Consider the following 20602-nt stretch of genomic DNA (forward strand, 5'->3'; position numbering starts at 1 on the left):
CTCCCAGTATCGTCGACAACACCAACTCATCAAACACTGTCGTTGAACTTCGCTTCAACTCTCACAATACCACGAGGCAGGTACCATTGTCATCCCTTTTTTAATAGGAAAAAAAAAAAAAAGGCTCCAAGAAATTACGTGACTTTCATCCCGGGTCACAGAGCAAAGCCAAGACTAGACCCCCGTCTCCAATGTCACGTTCAGGGCCGTTTCATTTGCAGTACAGAGCTTCTAGGTTCTCTTGGCAGCAACAACCAGAGGAAGAGAACTGGCCCTTTCTGAATTAGCATCACCCGTATCGCATCGATTGTGAGACACCCATTTCTCTATATTCTAACATCTCCGAAAAGAGGTATCTTAGAATTGTGGATAAGAAGGCCCGGAGTCACAGTTTAATTAGCATCACATTCTCATTCTTAGTGATACATAAAATAATGGTGTGGCTTTCCATGCATCTTTGCTTTAGTGAAATGTAGTAACTGTTGACGTATACTGAGCTTAAAATATCATTTGAGATCAAAACGCACGTGACACTTGCTCTGTAGCGAGGGGCCCGCTGCTGCCTGGAGCCCAGTGACATTGTAAATGTGCGTGGCTGGTGGTTGGAGTGGAACCATCTCCTTACCCTGTACCACTGAGGCTTCTGCATCTCCTTCGGCTCACGCTGGGTGGTGAGAATCAGACAGGCACGAAGGGCAGCTACAGCTCCCTCACGGATGGCCTGTTTGGGGTCCCACACGGCCACAAAAATGTTATCAAAGAAGGGTTGCACTTGCTGGAAGAAGAAGGTGGGGACGCTGATGGCCAGCTCACGGAGAACCAGAACCTAGGAGCAAAAGACATAGTGAGAACTCTCATCTGTATCAGAGTTTTGTTCTCTCAGGAATACACTCTGGTTTCCCTACATTAGGGAAAGTGTAGACTTGCCCACTCTGCCAGCTAGGAAATTCTAGGGCTCTTGGAAGGAAAGGAAAATTGATCAAACATCTCAGTGTTTATTATCCTAGGGCCTTTCCATAGACGGCTCATAATGTTAGAACGTCAGCTCTGGAAGGTTTTGGGTTTTGTATACTGCTCTACTGACAGCTTAGAACCATGCCTGGAATACAGCAAATATTCAATAAACATTTATTAAGTGAATGAAAAAATCCTGTTTCATACCTAATGTTGCTATTATGTTCATTTGACAGTGGAAGAAACTAAAGGTCAGATGTTGCTCCAAGTTACTGAGGAAGTGGCAAAGCCAAGACGTGAACCAGGGTCTAAGCATGTGTCCCTCCCCTGTCCCATGTTCCCTCCTCATGGTGCTACCTCGTAAAGAGGGAGCGGACTGGAAAGGACGCCACTGATGCCTCTGAGCCCCACCACACTCATGCCCAAATTCTCTCGTAAACACAGACTCGCCCCCATCTCACAGCCTGCCATCCTAGCCCATCAAACCGGCCTTTCTCGGGGACGAGCCTTGAAAAGCAGTGAGGATGTGCCAGCAGAATAGGGTAAAGAGCCACCACATCCCCAAATGCAGAACAGACAATGAGGAAAGAGGAAGTGTGGGCTAGGTACCAACCAATGAACAAATGTCTAAAAAGTAAACGGGACAGGCTGACCGACTCTCCCACTGTAGGTGGTGAAAGTACCTACTTGCCCTGCACCCGCCTCTCTTAATCCTAGTTCTTCCATATTCCCACCATGTATGCGAGACCTTGACAAAGACACTGAAGGGATCGTGCAGATCGTACAATTGTCTGGGTCTTAGTAAGCCTTTTAGCTGTGGCTTCTCCTCTTGCGATGGCTGAAGGGTACCTTCTGCTTAGGGTGCAATTTTGATTCTAGAAACTCAGAGGTCAGGATAAACACGGCACTTAGGGCTGCCTCTCAAGCAACAGAACAGAACTTGTAAGTTTCCTCTTTAGGCACGGAGCTCAGGGTGGAGAGAGAAAGGGATTCAGGACGGAACCTAAGGCCATCAGGAGGCACGGTGCCTTTGCTTAGAGCATCCCCTCTCATTCTTCCCTTTCAGGGACCCGAGCGGTGTGTGAAGGACCCGGCAGTGCCACCACTCCCCAGGCCTGGCTGTGCTCCTCCTGCGGGCACTCACAGCTGCGTGTCTCCGGCCCTCGTTGCGGTCGGCGCCCAGCCATTCCAGGGCTCGCTTCACCTCAAACTCCACATACTCAGCGGTAAAAGTGTCTCCTGCCATGGCCAGGCGACCAATGGCCTTGGATGCCATTTCCATGACAACTGGGTCATTAGATGGGAGGAGGTTCCGAAGATAATTAGCAAATCGGCCGATTCGAGTGGCATTCCCACCTTCCACTCCTATAAGGCTGGCTGGAAAAAAGAAAGGCAAAAGGTGAGATTGGGAATATGGTGTCCAGGAAAGCATGCTGCCTTGAAAGGAAAGGTGGTGAGTGACTCCTTGCTTTCGTTCTATGTACCGACTGCAATATCCAGATGTGGAAAGTGATAAGGATGTGGATAATTTTCATTTTAATGAAGAGGTATTATATTTGTGCAAGGAATATTTACGTTAAGCAAAATGTCCTCATTTTAGTCTATATAATTTGTTTCCCAAGAAGAAAAGGAAAACAAACTGCGACTGGATAATAAATTACAGGCTGGATGACCAGCCCCTGGGAGTTAAAAATTACCTGCCTTTTATTTACTGCACCCCAACACTACTTTTCTATACAGGAGTCCCACTATGCCAAATTTCACTCTACGGAGAAACCAGAACCTGCAAAAAGCTACATGAGGTAGAAGAAAGCAAGCTGGCTCCTAGTCTCAGTTCTGGAACACTGTCTGGAAAAGTTGCTTAATGGTTCTGAGACTCCATATCTGAAAATACCTGCTTTGCTTATGTCCCAGGACTGTTGCTAGAATTAATACCTGAGGAAGTACACTGAAAACCACAAGTCTCCTTAAAATACATTGAACAAATATGAACTAAGCATCTACCGTGTTTCCCCGAAAATAGACCTAGCTAGACAATCAGTCCTAATGCATCTTTTGGAGCAAGAATTAATATAAGACCCAGTATTATATTACATTATATTATATCCAGGATTATATTATATTATATTATATTATATTATATTATATTATATTATATATTAGACCCGGTCTTAATAGTAAAATAAGACCGGGTCTTATATTAATTTTTACTCCAAAGGACACATTAGAGCTGATGGTCCGGCTAGGACTTATTTTCGAGGAAACACAGTAGTAAGCAGCAGACACGGGGTGCCGTGGACTCAAAGGTAAACAGTCCTTTATTCCCAGTTGTTATTGTCACCATAGACTCTGTCCTTACCTATGGCCAAGATTCCACCTTTTCTCTCATTGGCATCTGAGCTGGAAACCAGTTCAAAAATGTGATGGTTCAGCTGATCATAGAAACGAGTAGACTCCTCTTGACTCATCTGCAAAGGAGGATGAACTCAGAACAATTTCTAATGTCTCCCTGATGGTGAGGATGGGGTGAGGGGTCGCGTCCAAAGATTAGGACGTGAGAGGTAGCCAGCAGGTACAGTTCAAACCAGACGTGACAAAGCTACTGCCCATTTCTAGTTTTAAACTATAGAGCAACTGAAGTCTCAATTCGCCTGTCTGTTTAACATACTTATTGAGTAAACTCCACGGCAGGCCACGTCCTGTCCCAGGCTCTACCTAGTACCAGGGGTACAAAGATGAACGAGACAGTGTCCCTGACCTCCAGTCTGGTTTCCGTTTAAAAAGCCCCAAGCTATCAGCTCTCCAAACCCGTCCCAACCACTGTTATCAGGCAGAAAGAATTGAAGATCTGGAATGCAGTGGGAAAAAGAAAACAAATTTTAAAAATAACTCTCTCTATGCTGACTCCTAAAATGTCACTACAAAATAGGAAATGCCACAGAACTGTGTAACCACTGCAAAGGAAGCTGCCCATTCTATGACACGAGAAACTGGGTGCCTCTCTCAAACAGAATCTCACTGAGCTGTCCAAAGAAATCTAAGCCAGTGATGGCACACTTTGCCCCCACACGCCAGGGATGGCCCCAGATGGCAGAAGCCCCCACCTCTCGAAGCTCCATGGTGACGTAGTGCTGGAGCTCCTTGGCAGCTTTGGCCCTGGTCTCCTCATTCCGGCTCTTCAGGCCGCTGGCAAACTGCTGCAGAACACTCACGTTGCTGGATGTGGTGGCGGCTGTGGTGGCGGCAGCAGGTCCGGTTCCAAGCATCTTGCCCTGAGGTTCTTTGAAGAGAGGCTTCCTTTAAAATCCTGGCTAACACACTAGGGCAGTGAGTTTATTTACAACTCGTTTCTCCACACCGATCTCCACCCTGTCCATGTCAGGCAAGGAGACTTCACTGAGGAAAGTGGAGAAAGTCACGATTTATTCAATAATGACTAATGTTTCAGAGGAAGCGTAGGAACAGGGTCAAATTGCCGGCTGCGGAGCCACACTACCTGCATTTGAATCCAGTCCAAAACTATCTACCTTGAGAAGATACTTGAAATATCTATTTCCTCCATTGCGATAGGGGAATAATAGTACCTAATTCATAGGGTTGACATGAGGATTAAATGAGTTAATACATGTTAAAAAGCATTTAAAACAGTGCCGGGCACACAGTGAGTTCTGTTAGCTATTATTATAGTGCCAGATACTAGAGGTAGGGAGGTAGAGAGAGAATAAAACATGCCTAAGACTGCCTTTCCTCAGACAGTTCAATTTAAAGAGGGAAATTTTTATTCCATAGCAGCATCGTCCAGCAGAAATATAATACAAACCACAAATGTCATTTTAAATTTCCTACTAGCCATATCAAAAAGGTAAGAACAGGCAATACTAATACATTTTATTTAATCCAATATACCCAAATTATCATTTCAACGTGTTATCAATATAAAAAATTGATATATTTTCCATTCTTTTTTGTACCAAGTCCCCAAAATCTAATGTATATTATACACTTAACGGCAATCTCAATTTAGATTAGTCACATTTCACGCGCTCTAAGCCACGTGGTTATTATTTCATGCGCTCTAAGCCACAGGGCTGGCGGTTATTGTACTGGACAGTGCAGTTCTATAGAATACTAGTACTTGAAATGTGAGCTAAAAGAGACTGATTAGTTCCTGAAATCATTCATTCATTCCTCAATTATGTACCTGTCCTTTCCCTCAATGAGCTTACAATCTAGGGGGAAATACAAGTCATCAGGCAACCACAACAAAGTGGTCAGAATAGGGGTTGGCCCGGACTGCTACCGGAGTAACATATCTTAGGTATGTTCAGGTTATAGGAGAAAATCAATTTTTCAAAATTCTTATTTTTGAAAGAATTTGCGGTGTCAAGGGAAAAAAAACAACCACGGAATAATTGGTTTTGAAAACCTTTTAAATACTCCAGTGCCAGAAAAAAGGCTGCAGAAAGAAATGTCCTCCTCCTGAGGAGAGAATATCCAAGGATCCCTGATGAGAAAACTACTATAGGGTGTGTGACCGCGCCTCTGTGATGAGGGGAAGGGAGGCTGGCAAGGAATTTCCATTCTCAGGAAAGAACCAGCCTATCTTTTTAAGGTCTAAGGCCCACAGGCCACCTGCTCCAGGCAGAATGCAATTAAAATGCTGGAAGTCAAATACCCTAAGGGAACTGGGGAGGGCTTACAGAAGTTCAAGTTGGGTGCCTGAAACTAGGGATGGGGGCGGGGGAGGCAGAGAGCATGAAACCCAAGGATGGAACCGAGCTCAGCTCCGGGTAAAGGTTCCTTGAGAAGTCTCCAGACTGGAGTGCAAGGGGCTGACACTGACGCTGGTCTTCTTTGAGGACAATTTGTAAGGTGGCTCAGAAGAAGGGGTGACTGACTGACGGACAAGGAGACCCAAAGGCTCCCCGATAGTACCGGAGCTGATGGGCCGGCCTTCGCGCAGCCAGAGACGCACGGCAGGCTCAAGGATCCAGGGGTCTCCTGGGGGTCCGGGAGGAGGTGGGCGTTGCCTCGCAGGGTGGGGGTTAAGGGCTCAGGCGGCGCCCAAGTCTGGGACCAGTTCTGAGGGGACCCCACGGCCCAGAAGGGCGGCTTCCCCGGGCCCCCCGCGGACCAGGCTGGCTGTGGGTCTGGACATTCCGCCGCCTTGGATGGGTCGGTGCCAGGCTCCAGACTCACCGCGCGGCTTCGGCCAAGGCCTCAGCTGCCGCCACCAGCGCCGGTACCACCGCTTCAGGCCCGGGGCCCTACCACCCGCCTTCCTCGCTGTCCTCTAAGCCGGCGGCGGGGAGGGCTGGCTCCTAGACCTAAGAACCAATCGGCAGGCGTAAGGCGAAGATGGATTGAGACACAGGCCAATAGTAATGAAGGAGAAGTGAAGCTTCGGGACCCGGCTTCTCCAGGGGGCGGGGACTGTTCAAATAGACAAACTACGCGGCCAGTGGCAGGCGAAAGGAGGCTTAGGTCCACTCCGGAGAACCAATCAGTGGTGAGTTGACTTCAGTCACTTCCACGCAGACATCCGGTGCATCGGTACTATTATTCCCCTCTGCCTCGGAGCTGCCCTGTGCGTAGTCGGCTGCCTGGTAGCGGCGATAGGCGAGGGTGCGCGACCTCCCCGCCCGGTTTAATTCTGAGAGGAGTGTGTGAGCCAGGTTGGCGCCCTGTAATTACTGAAACAAAAGACATAAAATTTCCAGACTAACGCTACTTATGGACCCAAGAATCTTCATTGCATTGGTTCTTCTGTGAAAATTGTTCCTCTGAATTTCACATTGTTCATTTGTGTTCAACATCTCTATATTTAGTCATTAAACATTTTCCAATATGTAATGTATTCACTGTTCAAATCTCAAAATAAATAAAAATTATATTTATCACAATATATAATTTTGTGTTCCACCCCTGCTTCTTCACTACTTATTTTCTTCTTAACATATCCCTAGAATTTATTTATGTAAATACAAGCAAGTACAAACATATTTTTATTTTCCCGTTTTGTTACACTATATACACTGTTCTGCACTTTTTCTTTTAAGATTTTTTTTTATTGGGGAAGGACTTTATTGGAGAACACTCTGTATTTCCAGGACTTTTTATTGGGGAACAGTGTGTTTTTCCCAGGACTCATCAGCTCCATCCAAGTCAAGTTGTTGTCCTTTCAATCATAGTTGTGGAGGGCGCAGCTCAGCTCCACAGTGGCCGTTGTTAGTTGCAGGGGGCGCAGCCCACCATCCCTTGGAGGGAGTTGAACCGGCAACCTTGTGGTTGAGAGCTCCTGCTCTAACCAACTGAGCCACCTACTGGTCCCTGTTCTGCACTTCTAAAAATTTTAGTGTACCTTGGAGATCTTTCTATCTTACTATATAAAAAGCTTCCTTGTTCTTTCGCTGTTGTTATAGCTGCATAGTAGTATGCTATTACATGGATGTACTATAATTTATTTTTCCAGTCCTCTGTTGATGGACACTTGTGTTGTTTCCAAATTCTTGCTATTACTAATGATGCTGCAATGAATTCCTTTGTACATACGTATATAATTTTATTCCCTGGCAGCTATACCAAAATATCCAGAAATGGGAATCCAGGGTCAGAGGGGAAATGCACGTATAGTTTGATGGATATTATGAAATTGATCTCTATAAGGGAGGTACCAATTTTCATTTCGTATGAAATTTTTGCCACCCTTAGACACGATAAGGCTCTGTTTTCTAATTGACAATCAAAGATGGTTTTATAGCAACAGTAACCAGTGCATTTGTAGGTTTCTTTTTCAAGTTTACAAAGAGCTTTCTTATCCATTATGTTAAAATAATCTATTACTAATATTAATTGAGGACTTACAAAGTATCAGGCATTTTGGTGGACGTTATAGAGTACTGGTTAAAAGCAGGGCAGAGTCAAAGTAACTGAATCTGAAACTTAGCTCCAAAACTTACTAACTATATGAGCAAGTACTTTATCTCTATGTATCTATGTCCTTATTTATAGAACTGGAAGGATTATAATGTATGTACCTCAGCAGGTAGTGTTGTGGGGGTTAAACATTAATACATGCAAAGTACCTTAAAAAACTATATAACACATGTGAACAGTCAATAAATGTTGTTACTTTTATTTCTGAACATATCTATGAGGCAGGTTGTATTGTTCCCACTTTATACTTTATCCATGAGTAAACCGACATACAGAAGGATTGGACTTTGGAGTTCATAAGTGATGGAGCCAGGATCTAAAAATACCTGCTTCTTCCTCTCATCTGATTTGGCAGTATAGGACAGTTGGGTTTGTCCAGCATTGCAATATGTGCTGAGGGCTAAAGTTGTAAATGTTTAACAACCAGCTGGCTGGTAAGTCGGGACAGGAATATACGTGTATATATAGGGCTGGTTTCATGGCTATTGTGATCTGTGAGGTTGTAATATTCTGTCTTGAAATTCTTAATAAATACACAATACTTCTCATTGTAAATTGCACATTAGCCAATTGAGTCTAACAGGATGCTTTTTGTGATTTTGTGTAGCCTCCCTATGTTTGCAGTTGACCAATGAGTGTAGTTCCAACATGAATGGTGGTAGATACTTTCTTTTATGTTAATGAGTAAGAGGAAAGTGAATTAATCAAGAGATATCTTGAGAATTCACTAGTTTGTCAACGACATGCAGGCTTCTTTGCTGAGCTGGATAATAATTTTCCAATCCTGGAAGAATATTTAGTAAAATTTTTGCTGCTATTCATAACGTAACAGCTACAGAGTTGACACCCTTGTGAGTTTAATCGGCATTATTAACTTTTTCCCTTCACTTGCTTAAGTCTAGGTGATCAACAAACCAATTATCAAGCATTTGCTGATTTGTGTGGTATAAATACTCCCACTAGGGCGGATTTCAAGCTGTCAACTGATGTCACTGAATGAAAAGCTAGAAAGAGATGAGCAGTAGCACCTTGTTATATAGTATTTACAAAGTGCAAATACAACAAATGTAAACAACCTAAAGAGTATGAATGGTAAAACATAGTGAAGTAATTAGGAAGTAATGTTTTGAGTACTTGTTACCTTTGTTTTTAATATAATTTATCTGATTGTAAGTTTGTGTAGTTTGATTTTTAATAATGGATGTGCTTCATGACTGGCTCACAAAAATGCCCCAAAATTTAACAATTGGCTCTCTCCAGTCAGAAGGAGCTACAGAAGCTCGCAGAAGATGGGCAATGAAGACACAGAGCTGGCCACCTGGTAGGGTGGGGTGGGCAGTTATTTGTACGAATAGTAAATTAAAATGTGGCTGAAAAGGCAGAAAAGGCCGGAAGGTTATTGCAGTATATGTGGCATTGGTAATTGTACAATAGAAAGCGGGAATTTTTGCTGTCGTGATTATTATTGGAGTTAATAATTTCGTAGACATCATTTCCCATTTCAGAGCTTCAAGTTTCCCATTTAGAAGGGGGGGGGGATAATTATACCTTCTTCATCTCCCTCAATGTGCTCCCTGATTTTTTCCATTATGTTCACTGCTGCATACAGTAGTGCTCAATAAGTGCTTGTTGCATGAAAAGAAAAATGAATGAGTCCTCTGTCGATGAATGAAAGCTCTTGGTAAGTCGGAAAGCCACACGCATTCATGGTGGATCTTGTGATGCTAAACGAGACTGGGAGCAGCTGCTGGGCGCGCGCTCATCCGCTGCGAAAGCAGGGCTGGACCGCGGGTTTCCCGCCGGCTCCCCAGCCCCGGCTCCGCCCGGCCCGGCCGGCCCAGCCCGCGCGGCCAGCCCCTGTTTCCGGGCCGGCCTCCAGAGGCGGGCGCACAAGATGGCGGCCCCGGTAGTCCCGAGGAGGCGTCTGCTTCTCGGCTTTGGGCGCTAGCGCCGGGCTGGGGTCCGGAGGCAGGCTTCGCGCAGGTGACAGGAAGCCCGAGCGGTGCCACCCGGCCTCGTGGGTTGCCAGGCCCGCTCGCTGCTGCCCCGGGGCCCCGCCGCCTCCCCAGCGCTGCCCCGGGGCGGAACCGAAGAAGGTCAGGTCCGGCGGTCCCACCCCGCCCCTCCTGGCCCCGCGGCAATCGCTGTTCTGTGCGTGGCTCACTGTTAACATTTGAGCTCAGCCACGTGCAGCCTCCATGGCGGCCTCGCAAGTTCCAGGGGAGAAGATTAGCATCCGGACGGGAGAGTCGGCCAAGGCTGGGGACAGGGACCTGCTAGGGAACGACTGTCCGGAGCGGGACAGGCCCCTCCAGCGTTCCTGGAGGCAGAAGTGCGCCTCCTACGTGCTGGCCCTGCGGCCCTGGAGCTTCAGTGCCTCACTCACCCCGGTGGCCCTGGGCAGTGCCCTGGCCTACAGAGCCCAGGGCGTCCTGGATCCCAGGCTGTTGGTGGGTTGTGCCGTGGCAGTCCTGGCTGTGCACGGGGCTGGCAATTTGGTCAACACTTACTATGACTTTTCCAAGGGTATTGACCACAAAAAGAGTGATGACAGGACCCTGGTGGACCGAATCTTGGAGCCCCAGGATGTTGTGCGGTTTGGAGTCTTCCTGTACACTTTGGGCTGTGTCTGTGCCGCTTGCCTCTACTACCTGTCCCCTCTGAAACTGGAGCACTTGGCTCTCATCTACTTTGGAGGCCTTTCTGGCTCCTTTCTCTACACAGGAGGTAAGAATTGGCAGGTTTCCTGTGCTGGAGGTCTTAGTTGCATGTGCTAGAAACTGCTGCTTTGTGTAGGAGTTATAGGGTTAGGGAAGATGGGTCAAAGATTCTTTCCTCAATTAGGCCACTTATGTGAAATCTAGATTGCGTGGATCATGTGGATTATTTTGAAAATTGTAGTGGGTTGAGAAGATCCTGGCTTGGCTTTTGGATGTTAGAAATTTTTTATATGTATATTATATGTCTATATAGCTATATAGCTATATTTATCTATATATATATATACCGGGTGTGCCAAAAAAGTGTATACAAGTGGACAATTTGGTCAACGTTGCTCAAACAGTAGTTCTCCGTAATCAGAAGTGTCTGGACGCTGATGGTAACCACTTTGAGCACCTCTTGTCACTGCAGAAGTCAAACGTGACTTGTATTCATCTTTTGTTATCGGTATATATTATTACAATTTTAATACAGTTTTTCTTTCTTGAAATGTGTATACATTTTTTTGGCACCCTCTGTGTATATATACATATATATGGAAAAATATATGGAATTTTTTTTGTATCTAGTTTCTTTTTGTGGGTCACATATTATGCCACAGTTTCAAATTTTAGTGGAATTAACTTTGATGAGCTCAGAATTGTACAGCTAATACTTTCAGCTAGTTTGCTAGGTGACTCCTTGCAGCAGGCTGAGCAAGGCAGTGCTGGCCAGGTGACTAAGCCCTATTTATTGAGCACCTGTTATGTGCCAGCACTGCTCTATGTGACCACAGCAGCCACAGATCCCTGCTCTGTGGAAGTTACATAGCCTGAGGAGAAACAGAAACTAAAAATAGTAAATTATAGTTAGGTTGACCAACTCAGTCCTGGTTTGCTCAGGACTGAAAGGGTTCCCAGGATGTGGGACTTTGGGTGCTGAAACCAGGAAAGTTCCTGGTAAGCCAGTTGGTCCCCTTCTTATGTTACATGAAAAGACGATTCGTGCTTTGGGGGGAAATAGTAAGTAAAGCAAGGAAGGACACAGCAAGGAAGGAGGACACCGCTGACTATTTTAAGTAATTTGATCAGGGAAGGGCTCATCAAAAAGTTAACATGTGAGCAAAGATTGAAGGAGGTGAGACGTGGGGAGGGGTCTAAGCAGTTACCTGGAGGAAGAGTGTTCCAAATCTTGGATCGGCAGTTGTCAAAGGCCGTAAGGCAGGAGTATCTGTGAAAAGTTTGAGGAACAGCAGAGTCCAGAGTGTGATGAGGGGGAGAGGAAGGAAGTAAAGTAAGAGAAGTCCATTTGGGGAGGTCACGGAGGCACAAAGATGATGGAGGCCTTAATGTTTGAGAAGAATCGCTCTGGCTGAGGTGTTGACAATGGATAAAGGAGAGCAGTGGAGGGTAGGAGCAGGGAGGTGGAGGAGGAGACTGTTGGCTAATCCAGGCAGGAGATGTTTAGTGGCTTGGATCAGGGTGGTTGTAGTGCAAAGGGAAGAAGTAGTCAGATTCCAAACATATTTTGAAGGTGGGCAGGGTTTGCTGATAGATGGGATGTGAAGCGGGAGAGAAACAGAAGAATTAAGCATAACTCAGCTTTTGGCCTGAGCAACTGGAATAGTGCAGCTGATGTCAAGTGAGACAGAGAAGGTTTTTGGAGAGAAACTTGACTTCGGACATCATAATCTGTTATATCTCCAAGGGAGATGTCAAACGAATGGTTGGATGTAAGAGTCTGAGTTCAGGGGAGAAATCTGAGCTGCAGATAGAGATGTTGGGGGATCATTGGCATATAGATAATGTTGTACAACGGGGTGAGATCGCCGGAGGAGGGAGTGTGGATAGAGCCGTGAGGGGGGCCAGGACTGAGCCCCGGGGCAGTCCAACATTAAGGGGTAGGGAGAAGAGAAGGAATAGGTAAAGGAAACTGCGAAGGAGCAAACAGAGGAGAAAGAAGAAAACCGAGAGACTGGTGTCCTGGCAGCCAATTGCAAAGAGTTCAATAAAGGAAATCAACCGGGTGCTGTAATACAATGTATATGGTGGTGGCGGAGGAGAGACTTTCTGTGAAGGTGACACTTAAACTAAGATTGGAGGAAAAGGAGCCAGCCATGGGGCAGAATTGGGGTCCAATTCAAGTGCCAAATCTTTCAGGGCTGAAGGAACAGCGAATGCCAATGCACTGGAGTGGGGGAGAGCTTGGCATCTTCTAGAATCTACCAAAAGGCCAATGTGCTCAAGAGGGAGAACGGAGATACAGTTGGAGAGGTAGGCAGAGGCCAATCCTGCTGGTCTTCCCGGGCCTCAGTTTCCTCTGCTGATTCTTCCTCACTCCCAACCTGCAGGCTGAGTCCTTGGACCTCTTTCCTCTGTCTCCATTTCCTCCCTTAGTGATTTTAGCCAGCCTCATGGCTTTAGATCCTATAATACCTATTGAGCCGGTGACGCTCAAATGTATCCATCTGGCCCAGATTTCTCCACTAAAGTCCAGACTCATTCAGCTTCTTACTTAGGAACTTCTCTTAGAGGTCTCCAGGCATCTCAAGCTTAATATGTCTGAAACCAAATTCCTGATCTTCTCCCCAAAGAAACCTGCTCTCCCCATAGCTTTCCCCATCTCACTCACCGGCAGCTTCCTCCTCGTTATTCAGGATAAAACTCAGGGGCATCATCCTGACTCTTCTTTCTCACATCTCACTTCCAGTCCACCAGCAAATCCTGTGGACTTTACTTTCAAAATGCATTTGGGATCCGACCACTTCTCACCACCTCTCACCACTGCCACTCTCATCTCCCTCAATTATTGTGGCAGGTTCTTTACTGATCTCTATACCCACTCTTGTCCCTTTGAGGGTGCTCCCAAATCAGCAGGCAGAGTAATCCTGTTTAAACACAAGGCAACCACTTCCATCCTCTGCTCAAACTTCTCCAATGGCTCCCATCTCGTTCAGAGTAAAGGCCAAGGTCTCCGCAATGATTCCCAGGGTCATTATCTGCCCATCTCCCCTCCCCCAACTCTGACCTGCCCTTCTTTTCTCCTGCTCACGCTACTCCAGCCACACTGCCCTCCTGGCCCTTTGTAGATGCTGTTTCCTGGATTTGAAACGCTCTCCTCTTTTTATCTGTTTGACTCCCTTTCTAACCTCTTGCATTCATTTGCTCAGATGTCAGCTGTTTAGTGAGACTTTGCTTTCTACTCTATTTCAAATTACAAAACAAGCTTTTTGCAGCAGCCGAAAAATAAATCACACACACACGCACACACACACACACACACGCTCACACACACACACACCCTGTACTCCCCACAATACCTTCCCTATTGCTCTTCTCTGCTTTATTTTCACAGCATATACTACCTTCTGACACACTGTTTGTTAATTATCCTCCCCCTCAGACTATATGCTCTCTGGGGGTAGGGATTTTAGTCTCTGTTCTCTGCTGGATCCATGGTGCCCAGAACAGTGCCTGGCATGTAATTAGTACTTAATATTCACTGAAGGAACAAATGGGGAGACATTGAAATGTAATGAGCAGAGTAATGACTTAATCTGATTTTATGGGGTTTTTTGAAACATTGACTTTGATTGATATATAATGGCATCCTGTGAAATGCACAGATCTTAAGTGTTATAGTTTGATGAATTTTGACAAATGCATATGGCTGTGTCACCCACACTGCTATCATGATACAGAACATTTCCATCATCCCCAAAAGCTTCCTTGTGCTCCCTCCCCGTCCATCCCCCACTCCTCCCACCCCTATTCAGAGACAACCACTGTTCTGATTTCTTTCGCATAGATTTGTCTTGCCTGGTCTGGACCGTCATGTAAACGGGATCATTGAGTATGAATTCTTGGGCCCGGCTTCTTTTGCTCAGCGTGGTGGTTTTGCGATTCCTCATCCTGTGACGCGATTCATCATCCCACCGGCAGTTCCTGCGCTGCTGAGTAGTAGCCGTCGGATGGACATAGCACGATTAGTTTATCCGTTTTCCTGGTTCATGACATTTGGCTTGTTTTCACGTTTGGGCTCTTATGCCTGAACATTCATGTTTAAGTCTTTTTTGTGGGTATTTGTCTTCCTTTTTCTTGGGTAAATGCCTCAATGGAATTGCTGAGTCATAGGGTGGATGATATTTAACGTTCTGAGAAGCTGCCATAGCAGTTTCTGAAAGGGTTGTACTATTCTGATCTTCGCACCAGCAACCGCTGAGACTACCAGTTCCACATCCTTGCCAACATTTTGATTTGTCTTCTAGAAGATTCATTGGGCTGCTGTGTGGAGAACTGGCCCAGTGTTTCGCTGTGCTGGCTCATTTGGAAAATGGTGTTGGGATGGCTGGGAGTTCCTAAAGTAAACTCCCAGGCGGCCACATCTCTGAATCAGGTGGAACATGCGTCCGACACGCTGAGCTTTCTCCCAAGGGTTCTAGCATTTTCTTGTGTCCGATAACCTGTGGGAGGTTGCCAGACCTTTCTCATCCCTAGAGGGGTATGTGGTTGGTTTTTGTGGGGGGCCTGTTGAAGATGGCGGCTTATCTTTGCACAGATTTTTGTTCAGCATTGCTCACATTTTTTGCTGGGTGAGCTAAGGATTTTGGATAGTCTAACCAGAGGTCATGCCTTTAGAGCTGTTGTATTTTCTTCATAGCCAGAGCCCTTAAGTCTGCTTGGAGAGCTAAGAACGTAAGCAGAAGAAAAGCAAGCAGCTGGGGGAGAAACTTGCTAGATCTGTGCTGGGAGTATTCTTCCTCGGCATTCCTTGGGCAGGAGTACAGTAGTCCCCCCTTATCTGCGGATTCGCTTTCTCTAGTTTCAGTCTCCCAAGGTCCACTGTGGTCCAAAAATATTAAATAGAAAATTCCAGAAATAAACAGTTCATGAGTTTTAAATTCCATGCTGTTCTGAGTAGCATGATGAAATCTCGCGTTATTTACTCTGTGCCACCCAGGATGTAAATCATTCCCTTGTCCAGCGTACACGCTCCCCGCCCGTTAGTCACTTAGTAGCTATCTCGGTTATCAGAGCGACTGTGGAGGTATCGCAGTGTTGTGTTCAGGTAACCCTTATTTCACGTAATAATGGCCCTAAAGCAGAGGAGTGGTGATGTTGGCAATAGGATATGCCACAGAGAAGCTGTAAAGTGCTGCATGTACAGGAAAAAACGTACTATATATACGGTTCAGTCCTATCTGTGGTTTCAGGCGTCCACCTGGGGTCTTGGATGAGGATTAGGGGGGACTACTGTAGTCCCCTAAACACATGAGATATTGCAAGAGACATCCATGTACTAATTTAGAAAATGAGCCGATGTTCTGCTTGAGAGAACTTGCCCCTGGAGGATATGTCCTCAGATAACCACATTATTTATGAAAACACTGCTTGGGGAGTACAGGCCAGCCGGCTGCTTGTTGGTGGGTATCAGGGACCATGCCTGTGATACACTTTCTTGAGGATGCTTCGTTCTAAAGAACCAAGGATGGTACGGTGTTTGGCACTAAAGAACCCCAACTAGATGGAGGGCTTACCAACGCCGTGGTGGTAATCATTCTGCAGTAAGTACAGAAGTGTTGATCTCATGATCCACACGCTGTACACCTTCAACTGTTATCTGTTAATTATATCTCACTCCCTTGTCCAGCGTATACACTCCCCGGCATTCCTTGGGCAGGAGTACAGTAGTCCCCCCTTATCTGTGGATTCGCTTTCTCTAGTTTCAGTCTCCCGAGGTGTGAGGGTAAACTTGAGCTGAACCTTGCGCTTTGGCCGCCATGGCTTTAGATCCCCTACAGACTATTGTCCCTTGTCATTCCTGGCTGGTTACAATGCAGTTGATTACCAATAGTTTTCCTTATTTCCTGATCCTGAGGCCATGCCTTGGTCTGGAGGGTTCCCAAGCTTCTGTGCAGTGTACGTGTGGCTGACTTCTCACCCGTTCCGTGCTGCTTTACTCCGAGGGGGCACTTTTCCTCACCTCCATCCCAAATTCCGGGTGCTTGTTACTGTAGCTCTGTGTTCAGTTCAGCCTTTGTGCCAAGGGTTGCGGAGTGAGCTGTGAACAGCCAGACACAAGGCCCTGCCCTCATGGAACTTAGGCTTTGTTGGGAAAGACAGTGATAAAGTAATGAGAAGTGTGATGAAGTCTATGGGAGTGGAAGCAGGGCGCCATGCGAACATATAGCAAGGGGGCCGAATGTGGTGTGGGGTGGAGGAAGACTGCCTTGAGGAATGGTCTTTACAGTGTTGAAGGGTGAGTACCGTAGGAGTAGCCAGGCAAAGGAGGGAGCGTGGGTCTGAAGGCCCTGAGGGGAGGGGAGGAGAGCTCAAGGTGAGGCTGCAGAGAGGCAGGGCCGGGCCAGCGGGGAGCCAGGTGAAAGCGGGCTTTTACCTGACAACTTGTGGATCAGGGTTTTCAGGTGTGTGCGCGAGGAGGGGCACGGTCAGATTAGTAGTTTCGAAGGATCACTCTGGCTGCTGTGTGGCACTTAGGTTAGCAATGGGCGGGGGACATTGTTATGTGAATACGAATGGAAGCCTGGAAGCCCAGGGACCAACGAGGAGATCCTTGCAGGATTCCAGGCAGAAAATAACCAGGACTTGGGTTTGGGGAAGGAGTGAGGTGGGATGCAGTGTGCCGCGCAGGATGGAGAGGACCGGGCAGGTGTGAAAGAAGTGGATTGGGCAGGATTTGAAGTAGATGAGCGGCACAGGAGGAGCAGTTGGGGAAGACTTAGCGTTTTACCGTAATGGGGACCAGAGAGGGGAGCTGCCGTGTGACTCCATTGTCTTAGCTGTTTTACTCATCATGCGGGTGAAAGTGTCTTTATGTGGAGTTTGAGAACCCTGAAATTTCACTCAGATTCACTGGGGGGTCTTCAAAACCAGAAGATGCCTGCAGAGGTTGCAAAGGAAGGAGGCAGAACACTAAAAGACCGAGCTGAGTATTCTGTGAGGGCTGATCTGATGGTGTTACCGACAGACGCTGGTGAAGGGTGAAAGAAACGGAAGAAGTGGATCGTAAGACCGTCTAGGTCCTTCATGGGCTCGCCCACTAACTGTGAGTGTAGGGGAACCCAGTGCTCTTGTTGCAAGACTTGGTTGGGGGACAGTAGGAAAGAAACGTTGGGTACGACTCTGAAACCTCCCTGGGTGCTGAAAGCTTAGTGTTCTCTGTACCTCCGTGGCATTGCAGAAGAAATCAGGTTTTGCGCTGGAGGGGAAGAGACCTCAGTGAGCACCCACTCCCCCGTGTAAGCGCTCACATTTCCGGCCAGAAATGGCCTGCCTTTGACTGGGGAACAGCCCCTCAGTTGCCAGCCCTCGACCTCACTCACACCAACTCTCTGGGTTTTCCGGCTGTAGGCATTGGATTCAAGTACGTGGCTCTGGGAGACCTCGTCATCCTCATCACCTTCGGCCCACTGGCCGTGATGTTCGCCTACGCCGTCCAGGTGGGGTCCCTGGCGGTCTTCCCACTGGTCTACGCCATCCCCCTCGCCCTGAGCACGGAGGCCATCCTCCATTCCAACAACACCAGGGACATGGAGTCCGACGGGGAGGCGGGCATCGTCACGCTCGCCATCCTCATCGGCCCCACCTTCTCCTACGTGCTCTACACCACGCTGCTCTTCTTGCCCTACCTGATTTTCAGCATCCTGGCCACACACTGCAGCATCAGCCTGGCCCTGCCCCTGCTCACCATCCCCATGGCCTTTTCTCTGGAGAGACAGTTCCGAAGCCAGACTTTCAACAAACTGCCCCAGAAGACCGCCAAACTCAACCTCCTGCTGGGGCTCTTCTACGTCTTTGGCATCATTCTGGCACCAGCGGGCAGTCTGCCCAAACTCTAAGGGGACAGGGAGCTCCCTTAGTCGCACGCGCCGGTACCTGAGAATGTGTCGAGGGCAGCGGAGCTGAGGAGAGAAGGTGATTTGGCACCGAGGGACCTAAGGATGCCTTGTGAACGCCCACCTTTTTTTTTTTTTTTTTTTTAATTTTTACATTCTTAAAGATAATGTTTTGTTTTCGTTTTATTCTGTTTTATGGGGCATCTTGAAACCACTGGTATCAGAAGGTGAATTGGCTGCTTGGCCCTTGTTTTATTTATAAGTTCCACTAGAGGGTGTTGTTAGGTCACTTTAAAGTGGACTAAAATGCCCTGAGACTTTGTGAAGGAGCCGCCTGGTGCAGTCCTGAAATAGCCATCATAATGGGTGAAGTGGCCTCCTGTTATCTTGTCTTGCCCGGGATGCTAATGGCTGGCGTCAGGCCCAGCGACTCCGGGAGCGCCTGTCTCTTACTCTGAGCATTTGGGTGCTGAAACACACTGCCTGAGACAGAAAGTCCCTCATTAACAGGCCAACGTGGCTCCCGGCTATTAGCCTCAGTTGTGATTCAGAGGCTTTGTCCTTCATCTCTCCTTTCACTGATTGCCACAGTTGAGGAAGTGTCAGATTACCCCCCAGCAAAACAACCAAGCCAGGGACTGGGAAGGAAAAATAAACCCCACCCTTGAGGCAGCTGAGAAAATCACTCTGCTTTGCAATAGAAATTGGTAGGGCAGCTGCTTCCCCTTTGTAGAATCCACTAGAATGACAGGAAGGTCTCCCAGCCCTTCCGGTAACTATTAGGAGCCCTGATATTGCAGAGGCACTGCTGTCCTTTGGGCGTCCCTGCCCCCATCACCTTTCCTAATGTTCCCCAACGCCTACCCTTTGTTTCTGTCGTTCCCATTTGGGTGTCCCCTCCCCGCCATCTCAGAGCCTGACTATTTGAGCAGCAGCTCAGCTACGTAGTCAGGGACAGTTGTCACTTTCCACAGAGCCACAAGATGAACAGACCAGGGACACCAGCTTTTCCGTGAAGGAAGAAGCCGCTAGACAAACCGGCCTGACCCTGTTCAGCCAAGTGACAAGCTCTGCCAGGGAAGGAACTGTGTCTTCCTCCTTGAAGACGTATGTGCAGTATTGACCCGGCTTCTCCCAAAGGCTTTTCAGTTGCCTTGTGCAAAGATAGTTGGCACCCAGACGGGGGGAGTCCACTGCTGATCGAAGCTGCTTTTCATTTCATTGCCTGTGAAGTCTAATTTCTGGGCTGGAATTGCTCAGTGGCATTTGGTCCAAGGCTGAAATAGATTGAGGCCACCATTGTTATATTCTCCTGTTGTGACGATAGCCATTCTGACAGGTATTTTAGGGGCTCAGCCTGCAGAAAATGACTAGTTCTTAATCCTTAAAATCAGGCTCATTCTATGATTTGGCTCCCTGAGTTAGAATTGACCAGCTTCCTCGGGAAAATCGTATTTGGAAATTGCAGAAGTTCCTCTGAAGTTACAGATGGTTTGTCTGCAGGGATCCAGATTGTCACACAGGGGTCAGAGCCCGGGAATAAGGGCAACGGCCCGTGTCTCCTTCCCAGCACCAGTTTTGTTTCCTGCCAGGCTCGTGGCAGCGTGGTGCTCACAGGGCTCCTGCTCCACACGAGCCCCTCGGACCCCTCCTCAGAGCAAGCTGTTTTCACGTGGGGCTCACCCCGGAGGCTGTAGGACCGAGCTTCCTGCGTCCCCAGACCAGACCCACCTTTGGAAGCACTCCTGCCAGGGCTGTCAGCCTCTGCACTGTGTTCTGGTGCAGATTTTAATGCAGATTTTTATATATAAATATTTCTAAAAGGCCAAATTTGGTGCCAGGTTTTATATGCAGGTCACCATCATTTGTATTGTATCCCCTGATTCAATAAAGATTTTCTTTAGACTTGTTCATTAAAACACGTTTATCAGTTTCTAGTTTTTCTCTTTGCCTTCTTCCTATTTCTTGTCTGACTGTCTGATTATGAGCTCTGATCCATACATCTCAGGAGACCAGCACAGGGACACGGGGACATTCGGTGGGGGTGGGGGTGGGGTCCATGAGCTTTGGTGATGAATTTGGGTAGGATTTGACCAGTATGATGAGCCCTTAGAAAAGACAGTAGGGACCACTCACAACCAGTATGGATTTGCCAAG

General features: G+C 47.2%; 2 protein-coding genes across 3 annotated transcripts in view; one reads left to right on the top strand and one right to left on the bottom strand.

The window, feature by feature from the left end:
* Positions 1-6279, bottom strand: part of MTOR (mechanistic target of rapamycin kinase) — a 115982-nt gene extending 109703 nt beyond the window's left edge. The window contains exons 1-5 of one of the 2 annotated variants that reach the window (XM_019746727.3): positions 6154-6279; positions 4059-4234; positions 3314-3422; positions 2099-2331; positions 626-826 (exon numbers count right to left, since the gene is read on the bottom strand). In XM_019746727.3, the coding sequence (XP_019602286.3) occupies positions 626-826; positions 2099-2331; positions 3314-3422; positions 4059-4220 (705 nt within the window). In that variant the 5' untranslated portion in view covers positions 4221-4234; positions 6154-6279. Of the gene's footprint in view, positions 1-625; positions 827-2098; positions 2332-3313; positions 3423-4058; positions 4235-5889; positions 6030-6153 lie in introns of those variants that run through there. The other variant, XM_019746728.3, reaches the window with a different exon arrangement.
* A 3472-nt stretch (positions 6280-9751) lies between these two features.
* UBIAD1 (UbiA prenyltransferase domain containing 1) lies at positions 9752-20366 on the top strand. The gene is made up of 2 exons (XM_019746789.3): positions 9752-10617; positions 17961-20366. Exons 1-2 carry the CDS (start codon positions 10089-10091, stop codon positions 18446-18448), a joined length of 1017 nt encoding a protein of 338 aa, XP_019602348.2. The 5' UTR covers positions 9752-10088; the 3' UTR covers positions 18449-20366.
* The last annotated feature ends 236 nt before the right edge of the window (positions 20367-20602 follow it).

Source organism: Rhinolophus sinicus, chromosome 14 (genome assembly GCF_057876585.1).
Source record: "Rhinolophus sinicus isolate RSI-liver-muscle chromosome 14, RSI-T2T, whole genome shotgun sequence".
NCBI classification, from domain to species: domain Eukaryota; kingdom Metazoa; phylum Chordata; class Mammalia; order Chiroptera; family Rhinolophidae; genus Rhinolophus; species Rhinolophus sinicus.